Below are 11530 nucleotides of genomic sequence, written 5' to 3' on the forward strand. Positions count from 1 at the left end.
TGTATGCCTAGTAGGCATACACGCCACGGTGGAGTCTGTGACTTGGCTGCCTGTATAGGCAGACCAAGCCTACAAGTATATAAGTACCTAGAAGCTCATAGGTTAATAGGACACACTTGAAGAATCACATTTACAATTGTTGCCAGATATGCCGATATGTGCTGCAATCCAGAAGATTCGGATATCCCATCCTTGGTTTCGGATTTGGTCTAGCAGACCTATTGCGCGCACCAGGATGTATTGTCCCGAAGGGCACTTAGGGTTGCCCATTGCTTGGATGGCCGCCTGATTATCCGTAAAGATGATGCATTTGCCGGGTGTGTTTGTCTTCGCTTGGACCTCGAGCGCCATTTGAAGTGCTAGCTCAATTCCTCGGAGTTCGGCCGCATACACGGTCGAGGTGTTCGTAGTACCCATATATTCAGTTCTTTTCGTCAGAACCCCCGTGACCGGTAAAGTGAGAGCGATCGCTGCAACGCCGACGTGGCCATCGATGCCACTGCCGTCTGTGTATATGCGCAGTGCCTGTGAATCCGCAGCATTGTGGCGCTCAATGGCTTCCTCGGTAGACTTATCGATGTGTGTGATCGGCGGTGTCCACCAAGGTGGAACCACATGTTGTTGACGCTTCTCCAGCCGATCAAGCCGGACATGATATTTAGTTTCGAGGAGATTGGAAAGTCTATCTAGAGAGCTCTTCCCGCCCCTGTCTCCATCAATAGTCATTTCTGCGTGAAGGGGCGTGGTCCGAATGCGCATGGTCGCTTCAAGGGCTGTTTGTTCGAGCTGTTGCGGTGCTGGCAGTAGGTTTGCTTCCACGTCGACAACTGCGCCGGCCGTGGTACGGAAAGCTCCGGTGATGATCTGTGCTGCTCTTCGTTGAATTCGAGTAATCGTATTGAGCATGGCACTGCCACCTCGCTGACCCGGACTGTGCCAGGCCGTGCAGCCGTACAGCATTTGGGGGATGATCATCGCTCGATATACTTGTCGTAGGTTGATTAGGCCGGTGCCCCATGTGGACGATGCCAGGGCCGACAGAGCGGACAGTCTCTTGGTGGCTTTGCACTCTATTTTGTCACGGTGGTAGTCCCAACAGAGTTGCGAGTCCATTTCGATCCCCAGGCCATTGCGTTTCAGGATAGACAACAAAGGCTGCTTCTCAAGCTCGGCGCTCTGCATTTCCGCGCATGCCCGTTCTTCCATTCCATTGCGCTCTGTGGACCAGTCTTCGTAGGTTGAGATATTGAAATTCCTGGCAATTCTGAGTTCAAACCTTCGAGATTCCCATCAAAGTTTTGGACAAAGGGCTGTTGGTGATCGATGTTCCACCGACATGTTTTTGCGTACAAGCGATAATCGAGCTCCGCTATCTTGTCTGGAATACAGCTTTCAAGCTCCGCCTCGAGCGTGCTGTACCAGCCCGTCTCCGACTTGTACCGTGACCAACCGAGGATCATCATCGCAAATTGTTTGGTCGTGAGGTTTTGCGGCAGTAGTTTCAAGTCGTCAATCAGATATATGACAAGTGTTTCGATGTCGGGGTCTTTAGAGCGAAGGAGGTAGCGAAGATCTGCTAAGGGTCTCTTTGGGGGAGGTGGAAGAGATATTGGATCGCTGAGAGCAGGGAAAAGTGAGCCGAGGGTCGAACGTATTGTATCCCAAGACCGCCTCTTAATGATCGCGGTGCACGGAATGCACTTCCAAACAAGGTACTCAGTATCGAAGAGGTTGTCCTGCTCTATGCCTAAGGCCTTGCGTAGTTCGTTACAACGGACAACGTTGGCCTTGTTGAGATCCCATCCATCAATCAAGACTATTTCGATGTCCTCGCGGCCTTGGTATTCACCATGTGCAGCTTTGTTGAAAGCGCGTAAGGGGTCGGGGGTAATGGATATGAACGGAGTAGGATCTCGACTTTCCTATCACGATCAGCAGAAAACTGAAAACGTTGACAGCGTCTCACATTCTCGCCGTGGGAAGTCAACCACTGTCTCAATTGCCACAAAGTCGCCTCTTCGACCTCGTTCAAAGCTTACCATCAAATGCTCTGATCCTGAATTATGTCCTGACGAAGCGTTGCAGAGGCACGGAAAAAGAGAAAATGATCAAATGTCTTACGCAGTTTGGGGACAGCTTCAACGACATTTTCGGTACGAAGCTTTCTCCTGCCGAAAGTCGTATCCTCAAGCGTTGTCCTTGCTAGGAGCTGTGTGACACTATCCATTCTTGCAGCTTGCAGGAAGTACTGTTGCAGGAAGTGCTGTAGCAGATTTTGCGACTGCAAGGGTGTGAGCCGCGATAGAAGAAGGGCTCAATTTCACCGCGGGGTAATGCTTGGCGAGCTGCAGGGCTACTCAAGGCACATGGCAAAATAATGAGCTTCAAATGACCGGGGGAAATGATGTATGTAAAGTAAAGATCGGTGCGGACCCGTTTCCGTGGCAAGTTCATTGGTCGAACAGCGAAGCTTAAAATTGCCATTTTGAGCTAAGCGCAACCTACAGTGGAGCAGACGCGATCGCCTTTCAACCGAATTTTTTTATGGGTTTTAGGACACCACTTTCGCACTCCACCTCCCCGTGGTGCCGGCTGGGAACCTGTAAATGTTTGCCTGGCATTTGCAGAGCAGAGAAGAGTCAATACCAACCAGCACTTGTCCGCGGGTTGGGGCTACGGTTGCAGGGAGGACGCGTCAACCCATCAACCACAAGCGACAAGGGAAAACTTTAAAACCCACCCGACACACGACTGCGAAATCGATCCTACAATCGGCGGACATATCGGTCGTGGGATAGGACACCCTTGGGGTGCACTCGGGCTGCTCTGTCGAAAGGCGACGAGACGCTATACGAAAGAGAAAGGATGTGACTACAACGACAGGAAGCGACAGGACCTAGCGTTTCGAACCCGCGCAGAGGACGACGAGGCACTTTGGTTAGTAGGAGGGACAACACTGTGTTGCTAGGCTGTTCCGGGTACAGAGAGGATACAAGTGGACAATCTCCTGCGAGACACGGTCGGCTTTGTCAGGGAGACCTTGCAAAGTAGCGCGAACCGGATTTGACAATCCGACGGGGCGCAGCATATAATGGAAGCGACGGAAGACTGGGTGGGCGGACCGCAGGTACGACACTTTCTATATGGCTCGAGAGGACGGACGCGCGTGTCGGTCTACTGAGAGAATGGAATCCTGAGGATGGCTATCGAGGATAGAGTCTTTTAGGTTGGCTATTGGAGTAGGCTTAAGGTGCAAACTGGTATTGACTTGCTAGCTGGCTGTGCCCCGTGAAGGATGCGGAATAGGATCGAAGGCGACGCAAGGTAGAGGGTCTATGTAGGTAGACACGTGTCCACCTCCACAATGTATTATCTAGCTTAGCTTAAGAATACAAATCAATACTTGAAAGGGCACAAAAGGCCACCGGGTCGAAGGCTCGACCACCAACACAACGACCAGGGATGAGATCGACAATGCTCAACGCCGCGCGGGCCAAACGAGGCCCCACTAGAAGCCTGCCAGAGAAGGTCGGAGTACATTCAAAGAGAGTTGACACGGCATTACCAGGCAAGCATACGAGACAGCTATATGACAGACTCTCATGGACAGAAGCGAACATACTCGCTCAACTCAGGACCGGTATGGCAAGACTGAATACCTATCTTCACCGGATCAACGCCGCCCCGACAGATCTGTGTGCATGCGGGCAAGCGAGGGAAACCGTCGAGCATTTTCTCTTCCGATGCACACAATGGACAGCGTTTCGAACGGAGATGCTCCAGTGTACGGAAAAACACAGAAGCAATATATCCTTCTACCTAGGAGGAAAAACGCCAACAGATGACAAGCTTTGGACTCCAGACCTGAAGGCAGTCCGGGCAACGATACGATTTGCAATAGCAACAGGACGACTCAACAACACCACCTGACGAATTCATAACTACCCTCTCACCATCATTTCCGATCCCCTAAACACCAACTCGTGCCGGAAAAAGCAGGCGCGCTTCAGCTGCCGAAAATAGGATGCTGAACACTTGGAGAATCGCCTTCAAGGTAGGTTGACTGTAGTACCCGGCTGAAATATGGCGGGTAAGTTATAAGAGACGCCATGGAGGTCAAAACCATCTTAGAGTCGACTTGAAAGCCACCGGAAAAGTCAGCGCCACCCGCATCGGAGATGCAACCAGGCGCTTGACGCATACCTGCAGCGACAAAATTGACCCTTGAACATCCCGCGAGAACACTTGTCCGCATTCGAGTATCTTGTTCAATATGACCCTGGCCGAGGACCAGATTCCGTACTGTAAGCACTCTGAACCCACAAGCAAAGTTCCAATCTCTCAGCCTTTCGCATTCGGTGCACTGCCTCGTCTTCCAAAGAACGGCCAATCGGAAGATCGTTGCTACGTCCGCCGCCCTTGCTGTTGTGTGGTGAGAGCAGAACATTCGCGTTGACCAATCAAAGACGAGAAATAAATGACATGGTATTATCATTACAGTATAACCGTCCCTGTCTCTGCCGCCTGTCGAACTTAGCACAGGGTATCCGAAGGAATGCCAGGCAATCCTCGCCTCTTCGAGAATGCTGGCCAATTCGCCGGGGCCAAACGCAGCCAACTTGATGCAGCGTGCAAACTTGGCCAAGCGTCCCTTTACATCGGCGTCGTTGATGCAACTCGGCCCTGGGATTACAGAGACCCGAACCGCAGCTTCGTGAGTGGCCGATCGGCGGAGCACGATCTGCGTCGCATGCCGGTTGATGCACAGATCACTGATCGCCAACCACCACAAGCTGACGTGACTTACAGTAGTCCTCGGGATAACGGCAGTCTATACAAGAGCACATGCCTAGGGCAACGACAGGTCTTCACCGACACCTAATTCTCGAAGCCGATCCACAACGCAGAGGTAGGCCTGTGTTGGCGAAGTTGACTACGCCGAGATCTCTGTCTCTTTCAATCCTATGGACTCTGTTCTTGTTACCTGTATATACGAATTCATGAGGCATTTGATCTCCGTGAGCCCCTTTTCCATGATTTCAAATCTCATTGATTTCCAAGCATTGCAAATGCTGACACAATGGCAATTTTATGACAGGAGTTACTGGAGACACTCATAGAGTTTAGTATCCATGTGTAACGTGAGTTAGTACGCGCTAATTCATTGGCGCCAACAAGCCTGGTGCTTGTCCTTGTCTCGTCAGCTTCACTCGTAATTGCTTGATAGATCGACAGGATGCGATGAGTACTGCTACTAGCGCCCAAAGCAGCACCCTCTCCCTTCTTTCCTAGACCGCTGGTAGAAATAAAACATCCATTTCTGTGCCTTTCCTGGCAGTTAGCGGCACGACATTGGCCGCCAGGATCTGACAAGGTCGATCTCATCAAGCCAATTATTATAACCATATAGGAGAAGGACACTGATTTTCACTCTGATCTCGCGTTATCCTAGTCAAGTTCCATCCAGACCTATACGTATTCCCAGATACCGGGTCTCGCCTCTGACCCAGTCGGTAGGAATAGGAGAACGCACACTCTTGAGCTGAATACCTATACTGGAAGCAGCGTGGCTGTTCTTCACAGGCTCGGGCGCAGTGCTCGAACGAAAAGTGCGACTGGCGTTCGAGCGCTGACATGTCTTCGTGAGGCTTCTGACGATCGCCGTAGACCCCGGGCGGTCGATACAGAACATCATCAGAGAGATTGTCCCAGTCAACGCGGTCCGTGTAGATCTTGGTGCTAATCAATTTGTGGTAAATTTCCTGGAATAGAAGAGGTTCCTGTCAATCACCTTTTAGCTTACACGGCCCACGTGGACTCGGGGAGGTGGTGACGAACACTGGGAGAATTTCGTTTCTGTTCAAAATCCCAAAAGGCACACGCTTCCTCTGGAGTGATGTGGTGCATGGTGAGGATCGGCTGACACCAGTGCCTCACGCCGTTGTCAGGTCCGGGTCCAAAGGGTATCGTCGAGGGCTTCTCTCCTTGGAGCATGGGCCAACGGCTGCTGAGGGTGACACCGTTGACCCGGAGAGCCTTCATGAGGATATAATCCCCGAATGTCTCGGACTGCAGCAAATCATCATATCGGGCGGTGCTTCCACCGTCGCCCTCTACAAATCTGGACAGGGCGGCTCCAGAGAGGACCACGCCGCTGCCTCCATGTGCAAACTCTTCGCCATGAAAATAAGTCGGAGAGCCGAAATAGATCAGTTGTGATGGATCCTGCCGCGCTAACCAAAGCAACAGGTTCGTGCGGACCAGGTAAGTATCGGCCTCGATGAAGATGTACCACTTTCGATGAGGTCGCATCTTCCATGTTTCTTCCAACATCGGAATGAACTTAAACTTGTCCAACTTCCAAGCCGCCGAGTGGCTCTTCCCCCTCAGGCTACTAATGTCCAGATTATTTTCCCGGTAGTCTCTCAATTGACGATAATACTCGAATTCGGGGCTCCGAGCTTGGATCGCGCTGGAAACGTTTTTCAGCGCGTCGTGGACGTTAAATGGGCCGATATTCTCTTCGAGATCGGAGAAGATAAGAATGTCGTGATAGCAGCGGAGCCCGGTCAAAAGTTGGGTGGGAAGTTTATCGTGAATCTCATTGGCCCCGGTCTTGACAACGATCAGGAAGTCCTCTTCCGAATCAGTGAAGGTGCATGTGTCGCGGTACTCATGATCATGTACGAGTTCGACCGGATGTACATGAGCAGGTCGCCCCACGGACGAAGGGGTACTCAGAGGACCGGGAGAGTAGTGCCTCCCGAATGAATGGCAAGAAACCAGAACACAAACTACCAAAACGATAGTGAATAGTATATATCGAGGTGCAGGTCGAAGAACCATGTTTGCTGACGGTCTTTTGAGGGAGTCATAGTAGGAATCTCATTAAAGGTACACGTAGTCGGGAACGACTGAGAATGGAGGTCGATGATGGCAAAGGCCGACGTCTGTTCGAAGACATCCCCATAGCTTTGCCGGATATACCCTCCAACTCTACAAGGCATTTACGGAGGGAGGGCAATGTGGTGACAGTTATATGGACTCCGACACATGACGACAACAAGTGGAAGAAGATCGCCAAAGAAAGGGCACAACAGGCCACTGGGTCGAAGGCCCGACCACCAACACAAAGACCAGGGATGAGATCTACAATGCTCAACGCCGCACAGGCCAAACGAGGGCCCACTAGAAGCCTACCAGAAAAGGTCGGAGTGCATTCTAAAAGAGTGGACACAGCGTTACCGTACCAGGCAGACATACCGGGCGGCTCTACGATAGACTAATTTACCATGGAAGGAAGCGAGCGTGCTGGCCCAACTGAGAACAGGCATGGCAAGACTGAACAGCTATCTCTACCGGATCCACGCCGCTCCGTCAGATCTATGTACATGTGGGCAAGCGAGGGAGACCGTCAAGCATTTTCTCTTCCAATGCACCAAGTGGACGGCATTCCGCACGGAGATGCTCCAATGTACCGAAAGACGGCAGTCCGGGCATTAGCAACAGGACGACTTGTCGCGCCACTCCACTGTGACCTCCGTGCATGTTGACATCCTTCGTCCTCGTGATGTTGCAATTGGTCCATCACTCGAGCAAGTGCAACGGAGACGTAAAGTTGTACGCGAACACGGTTATTGGATAATCTGGGGTGGATTTTGATTGGTTTCTCTTGGGTGTTTCGCTGCAAATATGCACCGCGATCCGCGAACTCCGACCAATCCGAGGCGCCTTGACCGGGCGAGCATCACTCTGGACGACGTTCGACGAAAAATTGGTGTGTGCCAGTCGTCGTGGACCGCTCTGCATTCGGTACAAAGCCGATACAAAAACGTCGTGACGCGCCCGCAGAGGTACAGTAAGCACGTTTCGAAATTCACAGGCACGGTGACGGAGGCGACCCTCTCAGACCAGTTGAGCGGCAATTCACCAGATCTCACGGTAATTGGTCCTGTAGAGTGCCAGTGAGGACGCCCCTGAACACAAGCCCAACCGACGGAACATGGACCACGAAAATTCGTGAAGAACCTGGTGCTTGGTACTGTACATTAATCCCCCCTCCTCCGCTCTGGAAGTCCCTGTCTCTCTCTCGATCATCCGCCGCCATGCCCACCACGCCCACACCACACGGAGACTGCGAGATCTCCGACCTCGCGGGACAAATCGCACACCTGAGCCAAGTGTTCGCCCACTGCACTCTCGAACCGCAACACGAAGGGACTGGGCGGACCCTCAACGAGACCACCAATGACCCACCCTCCATCCGCCAGGCACTGATCGTCGCATTGAATGAGTTGCTCGTCAAGGTCCAAGGTCCCACTCGGGCTTTGATCGACATGACGAACACGAGTCGGGTGCGACTCGCCGCCATGCGCGTTGTCACACAGTTCGACCTCGCCGCGTCGGTCCCGGAGACCGGGGCGATATCCGTGCGCCAGTTGGCATCCATCGCGGCGGTGGACCCGTTCATGTTAGAGCGAGTGCTTCGTTTCGCCTTCAGTCAAGGCATCTTCCAGGAAGAGACGCCGGGATCGGGCGAGGTATCGCACACCGAGCTTTCGAGGGCTATCCCCGTCCTGGCCCCGTGGATTCGGTGGGTGCTGTCCCCGATCACCGTCTTACCAGACCTGTCCCTCCCGGATGCGCTGGAGTCGAGCCTATCACCGGGCGGTGGACCATCGGCGGCACATCTAGCATTTCAGCGCGGCTTTTGGGACGAACTCAGATCCCGACCGCCGTCCGAGGTGGCAGCCTTCCAGGCTGGACTGAGATCCCTGTCGCACGCCCAAACGCTCTGCCGCGAGGGTGGCGTGGAGGATGATGTCTTCCGCTGGGAGGCCCTGGAAAATACTTTGGTCATCGACGTCGGCGGAGGCGACGGTCAATCCGCGATCGAAGGCGCGAAGAGGAACCCGGCCGTCCACTTCCTCGTTCAAGACCTCGAGGAAAATCACGCCAAATTTCTCCAAATCGTCCCCCAAGATCTCTCGGAGAGGGTCACCTTCCGGGTTCACGATTTCTTCGACCCACAACCCCCGGCCGGGCCCCTCCCCGTGACCGTGTTCATGAAGTGGGTGCTTCATAACTGGTCGCACCGCCAATGCGTCCAGATCCTCACGAACGTGCTGCCGCTCTTGACGCGGACGGGAAGCCGGCTGCTGATCGCCGACTACCTGCTCTCGGACGGGGCGCACATCCGGGCCATCGACGTGACGATGATGACATTGTTCGGTTCGGGGGAGAGAACCCTGGGCGACATCGAGACGATGCTCGGCGACGTGGACAAAGGCTCCAGATCGCCAAGGTGTGGAATACGGACGAATGGGACGTGAAAATCGTGGAGGTCACGCTTTCCGCGTGAAGCCTGAGATGGTATGGTACGGTACTGGCAAAGAAATCAAATAATTTCATGGTTCTTCTCGTTGGGCCCGTGTACGGAGCCCAGATGCCCAGCATGGACAGAGGTGGCAATATCACTGTGACGTGTCCAAGGTGGTATGTATCACAGGAATCTTCCGGCCGATCGGGGAGGATGGACGAATCGACGCGGACGAAGACGGAGATCGAGACCGCCGAGGAGTGCCGGGAGGTCTGTGGGCGCCAGTCCGGCTGCGTGGCCTGGACGTGGGACGTCGATGGTAGAAGGTGTACGACCGCCCCTTTTATGGGTTGTGGGATCGAGAACCCCGGGGACTTTTCCGGGGTGCACCCCGTCCGAGCCAGGACGCTCATGAGCCGGTGTGGGAAGGGGGTGCCGTCCCAATCAGATGGGGACACCAGCACCCGTGTCAGTTGCACCTCGCCGCAGGTGTCTAGAGGTATAGAGAAGGAGTGTGTTTAAGGCCGGGGACCCTGCTTTAGAATAAGAGTTGATTTCTGATGACGCGAGGGGACGATTATTGTGCTCTCATTCAAACTTTATGTTAACATCATTGTTGACATGAGCGGCCAATCCCACAGATCTCGGCGGCTAGAGAGGGACAGATCAGGACCGTGTGACCAATTTACAACAAGTTACCGACATAGGTCCGATCCTAGGAGGAGGAGAAATCCAATGATTGGTTTTGCGTCGATGTTATCATTTTGGGGGTGGGTTAGGTGAAGGCGCCCTCCAAGCGGAAAATCTTTTCAAATAGGCGATTGGAGATGGATCATGACGGGAACTAACTTAACATATGCTTGTTCGAGCGCCTAATTGGAACTAATGATGACGGTGCGACTGTCACATTCACGATAGTCAACAGGTATTGTCCATACATACTTTACAGGAGCAAGGTCGGGAGCTGGAACAGGCTCCACGTTACTGGGAAGGCAGTCACCCGGTAGGGTTTCCGAGCATACTATGGTTTCCTGGCGGAACTTGTCAACCTGCGACGGAGCGCCTGTGGGATTCCCAATCTTTGCACGGCAATTTCAAGAAGAGAGGCGCGTGAGTCTCGCCAGCGAGGTCGTTGCAGCCTCGAAGTAGCAAAAGTAAATGGTGCCACTATCGCGCCTAAAGGGCCGGGGTAGGGATGAAGATCTAGTGGAGTGCTTGTCACCTTGCCCGTCATCATGAGACTAGGTCATCGCACCGCGAGACTCCTACATAAAGGCTCTTACACCGTAACGAGGGGAGCTGTGAGAGCCGCCCTTGGGCCAGTGTCTCCTCTCCGGACATCGACTTCAATAATACCATAGGCTCGGAGTTCGTCCACCACTTTCAACACCCAAAGGAGCCCCCGTGCCAGTAGAGCTCTCTGTCCCTTCTTCTATCCATCGTAGGTGATCCTGCACCTTTTCCGTGAGTGGATGTCCGGGCCCAAGGGAAGCTACCCCCCCGGCCAGGGCTTCCTTGAGCATGTTTCGAGCGTCTTCAAACCGACCTTGACGGGCATACAACAACGCGCGGTTATTCATCACGCCCCAAACATAGTAGTGTATCTCCACGGAACTTTGACCAACGCTGTTCAAGATATCCTTGTAGAGTTCCTCGGCTTGACCTAGGTCACCCCGCTCATAATACACATTTGCCAAGTTATTCTTGACCCAGGGAAAGTAGAAGCGATCCAGCCGTTTCTCCTGTTCAAAAAAGGCCAAAGCATCTTCATACAGCGTTTTAGCTTGAGAGAAACGGCCCTGTAGACAACATAAGGTCCCAGTTTCTACTATGAGGAATTGCGCGACTTGGGCGTCGATCTCTGGGTTCTCCTTGATGATGGCCTTTGCTCGTTGACATATCTCCTCTGCCTTGATGAACTCTCGCTGCAAGCGACATAAGCTAGCAAGGAGAATGAAAATCGTAACGGTCGATTCGTGCTCCACTTCCGGATCTTTCTCGTACACAGCCCGCGCTCGGTCGTACAGCTCCTCCGCTTCGGCCAGTTTACCCTGGTCGTGGTACACCTGGCCGAGATCGCGTGCGACAGCGAGGGCCTCTAGATCATCCGCTCCGCGTTCTTTCTCGTACCCAACCAGCGCTCGTTCAAACATCCTTCCCGCCTCGGCCAGTTTACCTCGGAAATAATAGACCTGGCCGAGATTGTAAGCG

General features: G+C 53.3%; 4 protein-coding genes across 4 annotated transcripts; 2 read left to right on the plus strand and 2 right to left on the minus strand.

Annotated features, from left to right (window-relative positions):
• Positions 1-5799: 5799 nt before the first annotated feature.
• On the minus strand, positions 5800-6846 carry A1O9_13111 (uncharacterized protein; the record flags this gene model as incomplete). Its single annotated transcript, XM_013397970.1, has 1 exon — positions 5800-6846. The coding sequence occupies one exon, from the start codon at positions 6844-6846 to the stop codon at positions 5800-5802; it is 1047 nt and encodes a 348-aa protein (XP_013253424.1).
• Positions 6847-6920: 74 nt separating this feature from the next.
• Positions 6921-7286, plus strand: A1O9_13112 (uncharacterized protein; the record flags this gene model as incomplete). Its single annotated transcript, XM_013397971.1, has 1 exon — positions 6921-7286. The coding sequence occupies one exon, from the start codon at positions 6921-6923 to the stop codon at positions 7284-7286; it is 366 nt and encodes a 121-aa protein (XP_013253425.1).
• Positions 7287-8105: 819 nt separating this feature from the next.
• A1O9_13113 (uncharacterized protein) lies at positions 8106-9332 on the plus strand (the record flags this gene model as incomplete). Its single annotated transcript, XM_013397972.1, has 1 exon — positions 8106-9332. The coding sequence occupies one exon, from the start codon at positions 8106-8108 to the stop codon at positions 9330-9332; it is 1227 nt and encodes a 408-aa protein (XP_013253426.1).
• A 1333-nt stretch (positions 9333-10665) lies between these two features.
• On the minus strand, positions 10666-11511 carry A1O9_13114 (uncharacterized protein; the record flags this gene model as incomplete). The annotated part of the gene is made up of 1 exon (XM_013397973.1): positions 10666-11511. A coding segment is annotated over one exon (846 nt), but the record flags the coding sequence as incomplete, so codon positions are not given.
• Positions 11512-11530: the final 19 nt, after the last annotated feature.

This window comes from Exophiala aquamarina (assembly GCF_000709125.1).
Source record: "Exophiala aquamarina CBS 119918 chromosome Unknown aczIA-supercont1.70, whole genome shotgun sequence".
In the NCBI taxonomy this organism is placed as follows: domain Eukaryota; kingdom Fungi; phylum Ascomycota; class Eurotiomycetes; order Chaetothyriales; family Herpotrichiellaceae; genus Exophiala; species Exophiala aquamarina.